Here is a 17070-nt window from a genome sequence, read left to right as displayed (position 1 = left end):
CTCTTTCAGAAACGGGCTTGACTTACCCTGCTTTCTGGGATTTAACAAACCTCCCATTCTGAAACGGAAAACCCAGTCTCCTCCATTTCAGGGTTAAGATACTCAGAGTTTTCCATTAACCTCCTTTTCTGAAACTGGCCTCTGACATGAGTCACAAACAGACTTGAAGCCTCCGGGTGTTTGTGCTTCAAGCTGCCCAAAACAACAGCTGTATGTAACTCTGCACACGGCCTTCACTGGTGCTCATTACATTATATTGACTTTCAAACTGTTTCTGAAACACACAGAGAACGATTTTAATATTTGATCAACCTTTCCACTTAAACAAGGCATTAGATTTAGACGCGGCTTTGTTCCGTGGCTGATGCTCGCCTTGAGTTTGATCTGACCGGGGCACAACAAACATTTCCTCGTCGCGTGTTTTAGTCTCCAAAGAAAGCCAAGAACCTATGCTTGGTGTTCGCTTGGTTTTTACTGCGTCAAACTGCTTTACCACTCGAGTTTTGCCCTTCAATGTAGGAGAAGAAAACACAAGCGCGAGGAGCTCGCAGAGGCGCGCAGACACCGACCGGCGCGGTTGAGTCTATAAGGTTCTCATGTGTTGTATAAGAGCGCAGCGCTGCTCGAGCGACACTCATCGTTGTTTGCGCGACTGTATATTAGCTCGTATAAATGGCAGAAACCGCTCCAGCCCCGGCTGCTGCCGCCCCGCCGGCCAAAGCGCCCAAGAAGAAGACCGCTGCCAAAGCCAAGAAAGCAGGTCCAGGCGTCGGTGAGCTGGTCGTCAAAGCCGTGTCCGCGTCCAAGGAGAGGAGCGGCGTGTCCCTCGCCGCGCTGAAGAAAGCTCTCGCCGCCGGCGGCTACGACGTGGAGAAGAACAACTCCCGCGTCAAGATCGCCATCAAGAGCCTGGTGACTAAAGGCACCCTGGTGCAAGTCAAAGGGACCGGCGCCTCCGGCTCCTTCAAGCTCAACAAGAAGCAAACCGAGACCAAGAAAAAGCCGGCAAAGAAAGCGGCTCCTAAAGCGAAGAAGCCCGCGGCCAAGAAACCCGCTGCTGCCAAGAAGCCCAAGAGCGCAGCGGCAAAGAAGCCCGCCGCTAAGAAATCGCCCAAGAAGGCCAAGAAACCCGCCGCTGCAGCCGCTAAGAAGGCGACGAAGAGCCCCAAGAAGGCAAAGAAGCCGGCAACGCCCAAGAAAGCAGCCAAGAGCCCCAAAAAAGCCAAGACTGCCAAACCCAAGACGGCAAAGCCTAAAGCGGCCAAGCCTAAAAAGGCAGCTCCCAAGAAGAAATAAGTAACTTTATCTAACGTTACTGTTTCATTCCCCAACGGCTCTTTTCAGAGCCACCCACTCACTCTAAAGAAAGAGCAAAAGTGCAGTTTGATTCTTAAAGTAAATTATTATAAGACTGAGTTTACCTCCACTCAGTGTTTTACATGTTGACTGAATTTATAAAAGCCACAAAGTTATTCACGTTTATTAATATGAACAGCTTTAATGGATCACCGATCTAAATTTAATTAGGTTAAAAATAATATCGCCTTTTGCATTTACTTTTATTTTTTTCAACAATTGACAATTTCTTTACTGTTTTCTGTCATGTTTAGTCTAAAATGCAGCACAATCATAAAGCCAGTTGTGGAGGCGTGGCTTTGGCGGTGTGTGTTGGAGGGAAGTTCAGTGATTGGTTTAAAATCTTACAATCTCTAAACCAATGGGCGACTGGCAGATTCCTTTAAAACTGTATAGCAGGGCTCACGGATTTATCATTTCTGTTTTACTTTAATAGACGCTATTATAATCAACAATGAGTGGAAGAGGTAAAACCGGCGGTAAGGCCAGAGCGAAGGCTAAGACTCGCTCCTCCAGAGCAGGGCTGCAGTTCCCCGTCGGTCGTGTTCACAGGCTTCTCCGCAAAGGTAACTACGCCGAGCGCGTCGGTGCCGGTGCTCCGGTTTATCTGGCCGCTGTGCTCGAGTATCTGACGGCTGAGATCCTGGAGTTGGCTGGAAACGCCGCTCGGGACAACAAGAAGACCCGTATCATCCCCCGTCACCTGCAGCTGGCGGTGCGCAACGACGAGGAGCTGAACAAACTCCTGGGTCGAGTGACCATCGCTCAGGGCGGCGTGCTGCCCAACATCCAGGCCGTGCTGCTGCCCAAGAAGACCGAGAAACCCGCCAAGAGCAAATAAATTAAAGCGGTTTCAATAAACTCCAAAGGCTCTTTTCAGAGCCACCCACTTTCTCTATAAGAGAACGCTTTTCTGTTAGTTTGTTTTATCAATAGCGACACATCATAGGGAATAGTTAAATTAACCAAATAAGTTGCAACTGTTGAGTTTGGATATTTACTAAAACCATGAATAGCTAAAGATTAATCTAAAGAGTACGTAATATTTCATAATAAATAAGTGAAAGTTAGTATGACATCTTTAAAGAGTGTTATTGTGTAGTGTGTGCACGATGCGTAAACAAAGACCAATAAATCATTGAAAGGGACTTTGGCTGCGCGGGGAAGCGGGAAACAAAGCCCCGTTTGAAAACAGAAGCTGATTCTTCTTCTTTTGTTTAATGGCGGTTGGCAAACCATCTTAAGGGGCATTTCCGCCACCTACTGGGATGGAGAGGCCTCGATGAACGAAAATATTATATACTTTTTATGTATATGTATGTAAAAACAAACAAATTTTTTGTAATTAAATCAGTATTTCTCAAATATTTTAGAAGAAAAGCATAAACCCTTAACTGTTTCTGTGCATTCTGAAATATATTCTTAACTGAAATGTCACTAATTTCCATATCTCTTAATTTTTCTGCGCAGTCATTGGCTAGCAGTCATGCGCAGACGTCACACATCAGCCAATCACAAGCCTCTGCCCCTTTCTGACGCCATAAGCTCGTGGCCGTATGATGCTTTAAAAGCAGGCGTGTAAGAAAGCGTGGCATTTTCTACGTACGCTGAACGGAAGAAGAAGTTTATTGCAGCGATGGCCAGAACCAAGCAGACCGCTCGTAAATCCACCGGCGGCAAAGCCCCGAGGAAGCAGCTCGCTACCAAAGCCGCCCGTAAGAGCGCTCCGGCCACCGGCGGCGTCAAGAAGCCTCATCGCTACAGGCCCGGCACCGTGGCTCTGCGAGAGATCCGTCGCTATCAGAAGTCCACCGAACTGCTGATCCGCAAGCTGCCCTTCCAGCGTCTGGTGCGAGAAATCGCTCAGGACTTCAAGACGGACCTGCGCTTCCAGAGCTCCGCTGTCATGGCCCTGCAGGAGGCCAGCGAGGCTTATTTGGTCGGTCTGTTTGAGGACACCAACCTGTGCGCCATCCACGCCAAGAGAGTCACCATCATGCCCAAAGACATCCAGCTGGCCCGCCGCATCCGTGGAGAGCGCGCTTAAACTCAACCCTCACAAACACAAAGGCTCTTTTAAGAGCCACTCACGTTTTCACTTTAAGAGCTTCAGATCTGTACAGTTACGTAGACCATGTGTTGTCTGAGAAGAGGATAAACTACGGTTTGACGCAATTTTTTACTTTTCTCGTATTTCTCTAGTTTTTTTTGTTAATTTTTTACTGAAAGATTTTGTGGTGCAGTACATACTACAGAAAGACAAATGTAATTTCTACATTAAATTTAGTTAAGGCAAGAGTTTAAAGTAAATTTAATATTAGTACTCTTTAAGCTTGTAGAATTTAAAGTTGTGTTTTTCTTATTTATTTTTTTTTTTTTTATTAGAATTGTTTGTTAGTTTTATAAAGATTAAGTAAATCTCAAGGTCATGATCCAATTGCTCTCATCATGCACTTGGAAATGAATAAGGTTTTATTTGATTCTTCCGGTTTTCAAGATGTATTCACATTTTATGGTTGCTTTTGTTGTTAGGTTTAGTAACTTGCTGTTTTGTGATATCTGGAGTGTTTTTTTTTTTTTTACTCAAAATGACCCATACACACTCGAACACTTCACTGATTGTCACCATCATTGTGTATCATGTGCCAAGTATTCAGGTCTCTGTGTTCATTCAGTTAATAACTATATACACTAAACATATTACCATTAAAACAATGAGTTGTATATATGCTTGCTTACCTGATTGTAACCTAACCACGTGCTTTATAGTTTTTTTTTTTTTCAGTGCAATGTTTGAGTAAAGACTATAAACTGTGAATGAGTGAAATGTATTGCAGGGTAAACTTAAAATAATTAAGTAGAAATTACTAATCAAACTGCCTGGCCACCTTCAATTTACTTATTTCCTTTGCTAATTTTACTTAACTTAGCTAAGTAGATTTTACTTTAAAAATATGCATGCAAAAACTTGAAAAATACAAATTAAGTAAATTTAACTTTTTTCTGTGTTGATTTTAAGCTTTTTTTTCTGCCTACATTAACTGTTTTTCTTTTGCTTTGCGATTTAGTTTATTTTATTTTTTATCAAAAACCTGATTAGAGCAAACTGATGTAAAGCCTATTCGTTTCTTAGTTATCTGCTACAGTTAAAATGGCTTATTCCTAAACTGATTCAATTTAGTGTTATTTTGCTACCAGGTGGTTTGTACCAGTAAAGGAAATATGGATTGTGTGCATTTATTTTGTTTATCATTTGTAAAACAGAAGAGGTGTAAATGCGTGGCTTGACACAAACAATGAAACATGTTTTAAATGTATATTTTAGCTTGAGAACTTAAAACATGAATGTACTGCCAGCACTTTTGTACTTTCATCGATCTGCTCCAGCAACTTTATAGGACTGTAGAGGCCACTAAGTCTAGTCACAGACGATTAAAACACTCATGCCTGACAACAATGACAACTGCATGATGATCAGCCAACCAGTCACTACTCTTCACTTCAAAACCAGTTCAGCAGCAGTTCACAGACCCTTCTCTCCACCCATTGTTTTTCTTGTGCAGCTGGTCATGATTTTTGTGTGCTGGACTTCACATTCACATAATATCTGTTTTATTATAGACAATTTATCACACTCTTCTATTATGTGTCCCATTTTGAGACTTTAAAAAGCATTTGCAGCTATTGTGTAAACGGTGAAAAATGGCAAAAATGAGGAAACAAGTGTAATTGACAAACCATATCAAACTGATGTTTTTGAAAATAATATAAAATGATAAATCATGAAAGAGTCTATTTTATTTTCCGTAACTCATGTTGTGTGTGAGTATATAATCACAGCTGAGGAACATTCGGAGCTGGGTAGTACTGATGTATGTAATCAGATTACACAAATGAAGTACTTGTAATTAGAGTAAAATACTCGTAATCAAACTACAGTTACTTTTTATGGATTACATGATTACTTATTAACATAATGTGTTGATTCTGCCTAATTCCTTTCTAAAATAGCCTTCGGCTTATACACAAAGTTTTCCAGTTTTGTGGAGATTCCAGCCGATCTCACTGCAATTCGTACATATTTTACGAGGTGGCTAATTCGTATGAATTTGTACGAATGACCTACACCTAACCCCGCCCCTAAACCTAACCGTCACTGGGGTTTAGACAAATCGTACTAAATCGTACGAGTGAGGTCGTACGAATTCCTACGAATTAGCCACCTCGTAAAATACGTACGAATTGCTGTGAGATAGCGTTGGGAGATTCACACAGAGATCAGTCATTAATCAGGTGCTACAGAGCATCTGAACACTGGATATACTCAAATAATTTCAGGTTTAAGAAGTGTTTCAACACTGCATCAACTGCTGATGAACACATTACGTTTTATTTGGACTATCAGTTATTTAACCATGTATTACTTTGGAAGGCGTTTGTCTTTCAAACATATTCAAATGCACAAATTCACCAACTTCTGATCCTCTTTCACCTAATATATTTTTATTTGAAGTACACCCGATGGACTCCCTGTTGGTTGATATCACATGATATGCAGGTAAACATATACAATATTGAATTTTTTTCAGAAGTGTTTTATTTTGATTCATTTTCAAAGTGTTTTAATTGAACATTTTTATGATTTGATTAATGATTAACTGTTCGTTAAACTCACAAACCCAGCTTGGGAAACCTTGAAGTAATAAGGTTTAACACACTTCATGATAACAACAAATATAATATATTTCCTTACTCTTTGAATATATGGTACACGGTTATCCTGTTTAAATCAATGTGAGAAACGAGAAAGCTTAAAGGTAATAAAGTAATCTATGTATATAAGGTTAATGGTTTTATACCATTAACCTTATATGCATCGGTAATAAAGTAATCTAAAAGTCGTCTGATTATGATTCCTAATGTAATGGAGTAAGTACAATTGTTGTCATGTTATTTGGAAACAGTAACGGATTACAGTAATCTACCCAGCTCTGAAGACATTATGAAACACAATTACAGTGCTGTGAAAAAGTGTTGGCCTACTTCCTGATTTTTTATTTTTTTTGCATGTTTGTCACACTTTAATATTTAAATTTGTTTGATGATCTGAACCAATCAAAGATAACACAAGTGAACACAACATGCAGTTTTTAAATGAAGGGAAAACAAAATCCAAACCCACATGGCCCTGTGAGAAAGTGCTTGTAATTGAGATCTATCAGTCTGGAAAAGCTCCAGCAAATCATGAACGCATCTTCATCAGTTTGACAGCAGGTGGTGCACATGCAAACAAACACAAACAACTCAAGAACTGCGTTTGCAGCGCGTTTCTTTTATCGCTTGTGTTGTGAGTATTTGCGGTATTTTATTTGCAGCGCGTTGAGCTTTCTCAGACACCAGGTTTTTGCATTTATGTTTTCAACAAATTAGCAATAAATCTGATTTTTGAAATAGCAAGTAAAACGTAGCTATCTAATTTGAATAGTCGGTAATTATTGTTGAAATTATTGGGGAAAGTTTCTAAAAAGTGCAATTACTTCCAGACTAGGGGTAATTGGGTATCATAATAATATTAATAATAATAATAAATTACAAATATATGCTGTCATCAAAATATTTATTCAGCCAAGCAACCAAAGTTTTTTGTTTATTTTTTTCCTTAAATATTGTCAGATGGACTTGATGGGAGAAATAGAGAGATTGGGAATGAAAAAGGTTAAAGGGGAATACTGGAGTGACAAGGTAAAAGACACTTTTTAAGGATAACAGGTGAATAACGGGGGAAATATGACACTGTAGCTGTAAACTCTCTCCGGAAGATGGCAGGAGTGCAGCTTCCGGGACACAGGCTGCCGTTAAAAACCGAAGAAGAAGAAGAAGAACAAGGCGCCAAATTTTGTATCTGTTCTTCATGACGGAGGAGATAAAGTAATGAATTATGAATATAAAAGGCAAAGGTGGGGATTTAGTTTGCTCATGCTATGAGTTAATGTACTGTTTACAATCTTCGCGTGATACTAAACTAAATTTCTCATTTCTGACATTGATAAACAGTAGATAGCTGTTGTTGTTATTACTGGAGGGTAATGTTAGCACACGCTAATGTTTACTGATCAGCTTTTGTTGTCGTTTATATTAGCATAGTGTTTACTATAGTTTTGCTTTTTAAATGAATTGTGTTGTTTATGTTTTCTGTGCAGCAGCCGCGGAATCAAACGCTAACAGGTACTTAATTTAACATTATAAACAATATACAGCTAAATCATACCACCGTCCAAAACAGGGAACGAGATTACAGCTAATGTTTTATACCATTAACCTTATATACATCGAGTTTCTTCGTTTTTACACGATTAAACTCTTTTTGTTTCAGGTGTTTATAACAGATCTGGTGATTAGCATAACATTAGGTGATATAGGCCTGGTTTCACAGACAGGGCTCAATTAGGACATTTAAGTCATTTTTATAAACATACTTAAAGAAGAACATTACTGGGGTGCATCTTGAGACAAATCAAAGGCACTGATGTATTTTATGATCAGTCAGTGCAAGTTCAGCTCAGACTTGTATTTGAGTCTGGGACTAGTCTTAAGACTTGTCTGTGTTTATCATGCTGGTCTGTTGACATTTGAAACACAGAAACAAATTAATCGCACTTTGTTTCTCATATCTTCGCTATTTTTTTTAAGCACATTAAGTTTAATAAACGAATGTGGAGATCATTATTAAAAACTTATGCTCTACTGAGACCCAATACGTTACATTTTTGTCATCATTAAGTCGAACTCATACAGGGTTGGAACAATTTGAGGGTATTTCTTCTGTTCAACTCAAAAGAAGATATTTTGAAGATTATTGACGGTAGTTTTAAAGTATGAAAAACAAACCAAAAAAGCATTGGAATCAGTGTCTACTGGCAACTAGAGAGTAGTCAACATTTGAAGAAGATCAAAAACACTTTAAGGTGTCCTTGTTAAACGTACTAAGTATTATAATAATACTTCTGCATAATTGCATGCAAGTAACCCTAAGCCAAACCTTAATCCTACCCGTATAGTAAATACATGTAATTAATATTACTCAGTACTTAACAAATGTGTAACTACACTGTAAGGACACCTTAGGTTAAAATAAAGCCTTTTATCAAAGTTGTCCTAAAACTTAAAACCAAAATGTGTTCTTGTCTTAGGACAACTTTGAACTTTTTATTAATCCACTTCAAATAACGACTACTATATTTGGTTGCCAGCTTGTGTTCAACAGAAGAAAGAAACTCATACAGGTTAGGAAGTACATAAGGGTGAGTAAATGTCTGATGACAGGTTTTTTTGTGAAAATCCTCCTGCAGTGATGGAGATGCCATCAAGGTGTTTGTGCGAGTCCGGCCGCTGACTCAAGGCACTGGGTTAATGACAGACGGAGATCACAGTCTGTGTTTGACAGTGAGCGCACCGCACACCGTCAGACTGCACTGCAAACCAGAGCCTCGCACCTTCACCTACGACCATGTGGCTGACATGAACACAAGCCAGGTGAGGCAGGGGTTAGGTTCATCTTCTCTGGCTGAAGACGAGTCGAGTAATCCTCTCATCACTCTTCTTTATGTCTCTCAGGAGGAGGTTTTCTCCAGCGTGGCTAAAAACATCGTGGAGTCGTGCATGAATGGATACAACGGGACCATTTTTGCCTAGTGAGTTCCTGTGTGGCTTGTATTGGCATGTTTTAGAGCCGTGGCATATTCATGATGTGGTGTGTTTGTTTTTCAGTGGACAGACGGGCTCAGGAAAGACCTTCACCATGTTGGGTAAGTGATGAAGTTTGTGGTCAATAGGCCTGCAAGGTTGTGTATGCACACAATTTACAGTAGCTCTCAAAATGTAATTGGACACTTGTGATAAAATAAAGATGCTATTTTATCTACTGCAATAGAGACAGAGCGCATTTAGGCCACACCCACACTGTGTGTGTGTGTGGGGGGGGGGGGTCCAATGCTCTCCATTGATTTTGTATTGCGGGAAGCTGTCTCCTTGTCATTTCTGACTTAAAAAACAAAAAACACAATGCCTGAAAGCTGCTGTGTGACAAGGTGTACAGCAAACAAGCTAAAAAACCCCAGATCTATGATTGTATAAGCTGTCAACCACAAATACGCAGTTCTGTTGTTTTTTAAGCATGTTTGCTGTACACCTTGCCACACAGCAGCATTTAGACATTGATCTGTTTTTTGTTACAAGTCAGAAATGACAAGGAGGCAGCTTCCCGTAATATAAAGTCAATTGAGAGCGTTGTTTCCTCCACAATCGGCCTGGTTTTCAGATTGACACGTATCACTCTGTCTCTATGATAGGCGTTTGTTTAGAAAATTAGCTAAAACCCACTTTTCTAACAAAGTATTTCACATGCTGTAGTTGTCAGACGTTAGTGGATCTCGTCCGTCTTTAGTTAATCTGTGTAACTGCATTATGAAGTATGTGGTTACTCTGCTAGTACACTTGGGTAGACTTGAGGGGTACTAACTTCAAGTAATAGTTAACCCAAAAATGAAAATTTGCTGAAAATTGAGATGAATATTTAGAGTTTGTTTTTTTCATGGGAACAGATTTGGAGATATTTAGCATTTCGTCACTTGCTCCGACCACTGTGTTCATATCTGGGAAGATAGGTATGAAAGTTAGTCTGAATACACAAAAGTAAAGGTGATTGTATTTTGTGTGTGTGCAGGTCCCTCAGAGCTGGATAACTTTTCTGATGAGCTGCGTGGTGTGATTCCTCGAAGTTTTGAATACCTCTTCTTCCTCATCAACAGAGAGGTGGAACGGGTAAGATGGGTTTCATTAAATATAAAATTTCAGATAAATGTAACATTGCATTAATTGCAGTATCATGCTCCTTTTTTCTTGTTGTGTGCTTATGATTGGGAATCAGGAAGCACTTCTTTTATTTAGAAGTAGCTGAAAACTGAATCAACTTGATATGTGGCTAATTTAATGATTCTGGGATGTCTGTGTTTTTCACTGAAGTGGCTGCTACACCATAGTAATATGGTGCTTTCTGTGAGATATGTTCTGTGTGAAGGAAATGCTGAATTAGTTCAGTTTAAAGAGAGTCTCAGTTCACCCAAAATTTGAATTTCTGTCATTTAATCACCCTGAATTTGTTCCAAATCTGTGTGAGATTCTTATTTCTGTTGAACACAAACAAAGATGTTTTGAAGAAGGTTGTTAAAGGGGTCATCGGATGCAAAATTATTTTACAAGTTGTTTGAACATAAATGTATGGAAGCCCGTTTCCGCCAATGAATAAAAAATAAAACAAGGTAATTGCGACTTTTTATCTCACAATTCAGACTTTTTTTCTCAGAATTCGGAGATACAAACTCTCAATTCGGAGATACAAACTCTCAATTGCGAGTTTATATCTCAGAACTGTGAGAGAAAGTCGCAATTACCTTGTTTTATTTTTTATTCATTGGCGGAAACGGGCTTCCATATAAATGTCTGTTGGAAGTGTGTACACATCCATCCTATAATGATAAAAATCCACCCAGTGTTTTTTTTTTTTTTTTAATCCCTATTTTAAAATCCTCTTTCTCAAATCAGGCTGTTCAGAATGACGTAGTTCTGTACAGACCACTCCCACGATAGTTGATTGACAAGACCGTCAAGACCCTGAGTGAGATGAGAGCTGTCCGCCTCCGGTGCAGAGTCAGATTAAGCGATTGAAGTGTTTTGTTGTTGGATGTAATAATGAATATAGCAGTCGTCATTAACTCCCCACATCTGAGCCGCTGAAGATGCAGAGGATTAACATTACTTTCGCTTTGAAGTGAATGCACCGATCCCGATCTACATAAATGCATCTATATTCGCCCGAATCATTCGTGATCCAGCTTTATCTACAGAAGAAGATATAAGATACAAATCGCCTTTCCTAATAATGTGCTAGTTAGCCAGTTTTGCGCCTGAAGTTTAGTATGTGCCATAGATATATATACCTAGATGCCTCATTATCGACTGTTTCTATGGACTCACGTAAGCCATCTGACACTTTTGGAATGGTCTGTGAATCTTTGAGCGCATTGACTGTGTGCGTCTACAACAGCAAGTTATACACTTGTATATCTTGGAATATTCATTGATTATTATGGTGAATGCGAGAAGGCTGACGCGTTAACGTATCTGGAGCGGTCGAATAGGGAATCTACACATCTATGTTCTGCTCGTCACCCCACGGAAGAGAGGGGCGGAGTCAGTAGAGCTCACTAGCATTTAAAGCAACATGGACTATAATAGCGTGCTGAAAACAGAGCAGATATTGCCAGGGAAAAGGAGGTGGTTTTTTACACTACCATTTGAGAAATTTTAACCAAAAGTATGTTATAGACTTTTCATTAAGACCCTAAAGAATCATATCAACTTGTGGAAAATGGGCATCGGATGACCCCTTTAAAGAAAACTGTTGACTGTAGCCATTGACTTCCATGGTATGAAAATAAATACTGTCAATGACTATAATCAATTGTTCTTTTAAATATTTACTTCAGTGCTCATCTGAAGAACGAAACTCACACAGGTTTGGAACAACTTGAGGGTGAATACATGCTTAGGTTTTTAGTTTTTTTTTGGTATCGGTTCTCATACAAAAGCTGAGAAAACGCTAAGTTCAACATTCAGTGCATTGTTACAATCGGTGTTGGGGAAAGTTGCTTTTAAAAGTCATGCATAGCAGCATTGCGTTACTCCATAAAGTTACTAATTGCATAACTTTTTATGGAAAGCAATGCATTACGTTACTTTTGATTTTTGTTTGTCATCTAGGCTGGGCTTTCTTTCTAACTTTTTTTTTTTTTCTTTCTTCCTTCCTACCTTCCTTCCTTGCTTGCTTGCTTGCTTACACAAAAGTTATATTTTTGACAACTGTAAAGGCCCTTTCACACCTAAGTGAAAGTGAAAAAGTGAAAGTGAAGTGACATACAGCCAAGTATGGTGACCCATACTCGGAATTTGTGCTCTGCATTTAACCCATCCAACGTGCACACACACAGCAGTGAACACACACAGCAGTGAACACACACACACCGTGAACACACACACACACCGTGAACACACACTCGGAGCAGTGGGCAGCATTTATGCTGCGGCGCCCGGGGAGCAGTTGGGGGTTCGGTGCCTTGCTCAAGGGCACCTCAGTCGTGGTATTGAGGGTGGAGAGAGCGTTGGACATTCACTCCCCCCACCTACAATCCCTGCCGGCCCGAGACTCGAACCCACAACCTTTGGATTACGAGCCCGACTCTCTAACCATTAGGCCACGACTTCCCACACTATTCCCGCACTCCTTTTCACTAAAGTGAAATGAGTAAGCCTCTTTGAAAACTAAGTAACTTGCATCACTTATTTCATTGTAAATTTAAAAGTAACTGGTTACAATACATTGATACATAAATCAAAAGACATTTTTTGTGGTGTAGATCTCACTTCAGTTTAGTGTTGAAGTGCTATTTAATCATTAAGTGCATATAACATTGCTCACGTTGCTTAAAAATGTTTTTCGGTCCTCCTCAATTTATAGTGTTCACTTAAACATTTAATTTAATTGGTTTTTCTTTCTCTTTCTCTTTCTCTCGATCTGCAGTCTGGTGGGATGAAGAGCTTCCTCTGCAAGTGTTCATTCATAGAGATCTACAATGAGCAGATTTATGACCTATTGGACAGTGTGTCCACCAGCCTGTTCCTGCGAGAGGACATCAAGAGGGGTGTCTTTGTAGAAGGAGCCGTGGAGAAATACGCAGCTTCTGCTGCAGAGGCCTATCAGGTCTGACACATGTTTTTAAACACTAACAATAATAATATCTACTCAGAGCTACTGAAATATTTATTCATACAATGTTGGCATTTGTGGGAGCTCTGTGCTTGATTTCTGCGTGTTTGTGTGTGCAGGTGTTGTCGATGGGATGGAGGAACAGGCGAGTGGCGTCCACCTCAATGAACCGCGAGTCCTCTCGTTCACACGCAGTGTTCACCATGACACTGGAGTCAAAGGAGACTGGACAGGAAGTGGTCAACATCAGAACCTCTCAGCTCAACCTGGTGGATCTCGCCGGCTCAGAGAGACAGAGGGACACGCATGCCGAGGGTTCACGGCTCAAGGTGCTCATGTTGAAAATATACCTGTCAAAATGTGCAGTTTTCAAACAAAGTAGTGGTTTAGGTTGAACAGAAACACTTTTTAATATTACTATTACATTTAGTCATTTAGCAGATGCTTTTATCCAGATGAGGACAATGGAAGCAATCGAATCAACAAAAGAGCAATGATATGAACGTGCTATAACAAGTCTCAGTTAACTATTATTATTATTATTATTATTACCGGTTTTACCATTAGTGCAGTGCATATTGTATTACAACATTATATAACTTGATTCCATTTCAAACTATATTACAGTTTTTTTCTGATTGCTTAAGCACATTTTTTGTAACTATTGGCTATTTTTGCAAAACTCTACACACAAATAAGAAAACCTTTCACCCAATTATCAAAACATTGTAGTTCTCTTGCAAAAGCGAACACAGCTAGATTAACTCTTCACACCTTCGTAAAAATGGTGTTTTCGTATCAAACAGTAAACACAAGCCATCATCTACTAAGCACACAATGTGCCAACTACACACTGATGGTATGAATACAAAACACATCTGGCTTTTGCTTTCTCTGTGTACAGATGTCAATTTGAGGTCATACTTTTGTCATAGTGTCATGTAAACATACAAGGATCCAAACTTCAAGTATTGGTGTTTATTCACACTCATCAAAACCAAGACAAAGTCAGAACACAAAGTAGTAATTTCACAACAACAAAAAAAAAGACAGCCTACATCATGTCGTCTTTCTGGGTCCGGCCACAAAATTTCGTCCACATCGCATGCGATATCCTCCAGTCCAAGGCACCGGGGAAAATATCTCCTTGAATGCCGTATCCAGGCCTGACATGATGCCTGGTCAATATCTCCACATGCCTCCTCCATTGCCTGTAAAAGGGCTACCTGTTGATGAGGATGACGGTCGTACACTTTCCAGCGCCAGGCAGAGAAGAACTCCTCGATGGGATTTAAAAATGGAGAGTATGGAGGGAGGTTGAGTGCCATGAAGGATGGGTGGTCTGTAAACCAGTTGCGGACCAAAGCAGCCCTATGGAAACTAACATTGTCCCATATGATGACATATCGGGTATGCTCTGGTCTCTGAACAGTGAGCATGTCATGTAAGGTGTCCAGGAATGCAATAATGTGTGCAGTGTTGTATGGGCCTATGGTTGCATGATGGTGAACAACACCATTTTGGCTTATAGCTGCACACATGGTTATGTTACCACCACGTTGTCCTGGGACATTGATGATGGCACGGTGTCCAATAATGTTCCTGCCACGTCTCCTGGTTTTACTGAGGTTAAAACCGGCCTCATCTACAAAAAGTAGCTCATGTCCCATGGCATCTGCTTCTAGTTCCATCACTCTCTGGACAAGACAAAACAAATGCAACACATCAGGCCCATGCACAGCACTACAGTATGCACTTCCCAATTCAGAACCAATGACACTATAGCTTACCTGCACATAGTCATATCGCAGTTGCTTTACACGTTCTGTGTTTCTCTCGAAAGGAACTCTGTAAATTTGCTTCATTCTTATTCTGTGGCGCGCAAGTACACGACTTAGTGCAGAAATGCTTACACTGTGTATATTTTGAAAGATGGTGTCATTATCAATTATGCGCTGCTGTATTTCGCGCAGTCTTATTGCATTATTGGCAATCACCATGTTCACTATATGGGTCTCTTGCTCTGGAGTGAACATTCTTCCTCTGCCCCCAACATCTGGACGTCTAGCAATTCTGTAAAGTAACAATTTCAGTATTTTTGCATGTATGGTACTGTTGTGTTTCTCATTAGAGTATGGCAGTGCTACAAAGTACTTACCGATTCTCATTTTGAAATGTCCTAATGTTGCTTGCCACAGTGTAGTGGCTCAAATTAGGCTGAACCCGTTGGCCAGCTTCCCTCAGGGTCATCCCATGGTTGATGACATGGTCCACTATTGTAGCTCTGATGTCATCAGTTATTCTATTTCTTACTCTTCTTACCCTTCCTCTTTCCCCTCCTCGTCCTCTTCTTGCTCCTCCTTCTCCTCTTCCTCTAACGTCCTCTAACCCTCTCGCTTCTTCACCTCCACGTCCTCTCCCTCGGCCTCCTCGGCCTCCTCTGATTCTCACTCTTACTGCTCCTTCCATTGTACTCCACACAGACAGCTTACCTGTGGCTTACTTATAGTGCTTAGGCTGATTGCAAAGTGAAGTAATTATCTAAAACAGTTTTCACATGTGAAAGTGTGCCAGACAGTTGGCAAAATAGTGTTAATGATAGCCATACATGTGTATAATTTTGCTAGGAGTGTGTTGGAAATTTGGTAATTGAGTGTAAGCAGTGAGTTGTGTTTACAGTTCTGCAAAAAGACTGTTGTGCAGTGAATTGTGCCTACAGTTTTGCAAAGTGTATTACAAAATTGCAAACTGAGTGCAAAGCAGTGTTTGTGCTTTTAGTTTTGCAAACTCAGTGAGTGGTTTTGCTATACGTATTAATAGTTTTAGAAATTGTGCTACAAGAATCACGATTAGCGCTTAAGCGTTCAGAAAAAACTGTAATGCTAATGTGGACCTGTGATTATTTCCCCACCCTAATGTAATTGACAAACAATTACCAACACTAAATTAATTGAATGATTCATTAAATCATAACAGTCAGTGTCACTGAATGTCATTTGTAAAGTGTTTATGTTGCATTGCTAACAAGGCTGACCAGTGTTGCCAAGTCTGCGGTTTTCCCGCACAATTGAGTTCCTTTAACACTGTTGCTTCGGGGTGTTTTTCATGTCTGCGGTTTGAAGCGACTCCAATAACGTGATACTTAGCCCCTGCGATGCGAATTTTACCAGAGGAACCTGGCAAAAAAATCTGTATTTTACCCCCGGAACGTGATTTTTACCACTGGACCCGCTTGAAACACCATTGGGCTAGTTTTGTGGGTTTTCTTGTGAAAACCTGGCAACGCTGAGGCTGACCATTATACATCATAAAATAAGTGTTTATAGTTATTCTTAGGCCTGGTTTCACAGACAAGGCTTAGACTAAGCCAGGATTAGGCTGTAATTCAATTAGGACGTTTAAGTAATTTTTAGAAACATGCCTTAGAAAAAATCATTACTGGTGCACATCTTGAGACGAAACAAAGGCACTGATATATTTTAAGATTAGTCAGTGCAAGTTTCTTTCAGTGGAAAAAGCTCAGATTTGCATTTTAGTCTTGTCTGTGAAACCGGGGGATAGTATGGTAAAATAAGGATCTTAAAAGTGGGGATGTTTCAAGTTCAAGTAAAACCATGTTTACTTAGTTAGATGCAATTCTTGTTGTAATGGAGATGTGGCCCAACAACTGAACAGTTTAAGAACGGCTGCTTTAAAGACATGTCTGTTACTCTACTGTTATTACTTTATATTAAACTCTAGCCTTTTGACTTGTGCTTTAGGAGGCGAGCAGCATAAACCGGTCACTGATGTGTCTTGGTCAGGTGATCATGGCCCTGATGGATGTGTCGAATGGGAAGAACCGTCACATTTGTTATAGAGACTCGAAACTGACCTTCCTGCTCAGGGTAAGG

At 40.1% G+C, this 17070-nt stretch overlaps 4 protein-coding genes across 8 annotated transcripts in view; all 4 read left to right on the top strand.

Moving 5' to 3' along the window:
* Window positions 1-672: 672 nt before the first annotated feature.
* LOC306868010 (histone H1-like) lies at window positions 673-1296 on the top strand (the record flags this gene model as incomplete). Its single annotated transcript, XM_079413981.1, has 1 exon — window positions 673-1296. The coding sequence occupies one exon, from the start codon at window positions 673-675 to the stop codon at window positions 1294-1296; it is 624 nt and encodes a 207-aa protein (XP_079270107.1).
* A 514-nt stretch (window positions 1297-1810) lies between these two features.
* Window positions 1811-2197, top strand: LOC306868225 (histone H2A-like; the record flags this gene model as incomplete). Its single annotated transcript, XM_079414308.1, has 1 exon — window positions 1811-2197. The coding sequence occupies one exon, from the start codon at window positions 1811-1813 to the stop codon at window positions 2195-2197; it is 387 nt and encodes a 128-aa protein (XP_079270434.1).
* A 795-nt stretch (window positions 2198-2992) lies between these two features.
* On the top strand, window positions 2993-3403 carry LOC306868166 (histone H3.2; the record flags this gene model as incomplete). Its single annotated transcript, XM_079414217.1, has 1 exon — window positions 2993-3403. The coding sequence occupies one exon, from the start codon at window positions 2993-2995 to the stop codon at window positions 3401-3403; it is 411 nt and encodes a 136-aa protein (XP_079270343.1).
* Window positions 3404-7210: 3807 nt separating this feature from the next.
* LOC306868009 (kinesin-like protein KIF15-A) overlaps window positions 7211-17070 on the top strand; it is a 45084-nt gene continuing 35224 nt past the window's right edge. For 3 of the 5 annotated variants that reach the window (XM_079413977.1, XM_079413979.1, XM_079413976.1), the window contains exons 1-9: window positions 7211-7313; window positions 7557-7581; window positions 8706-8889; window positions 8971-9047; window positions 9124-9161; window positions 10079-10176; window positions 12992-13171; window positions 13297-13506; window positions 16939-17064. In XM_079413977.1, coding sequence (XP_079270103.1) covers window positions 7295-7313; window positions 7557-7581; window positions 8706-8889; window positions 8971-9047; window positions 9124-9161; window positions 10079-10176; window positions 12992-13171; window positions 13297-13506; window positions 16939-17064 — 957 coding nt within the window. In that variant the 5' untranslated portion in view covers window positions 7211-7294. The remainder of the gene's footprint in view (window positions 7314-7556; window positions 7582-8705; window positions 8890-8970; window positions 9048-9123; window positions 9162-10078; window positions 10177-12991; window positions 13172-13296; window positions 13507-16938; window positions 17065-17070) is intronic. The other 2 variants (XM_079413980.1, XM_079413978.1) reach the window with 2 other exon arrangements.

This window comes from Barbus barbus, assembly GCF_936440315.1.
Source record: "Barbus barbus genome assembly, chromosome: 50".
Classification (NCBI taxonomy): domain Eukaryota; kingdom Metazoa; phylum Chordata; class Actinopteri; order Cypriniformes; family Cyprinidae; genus Barbus; species Barbus barbus.
This window is presented reverse-complemented; position numbering and strand designations above follow the sequence as displayed.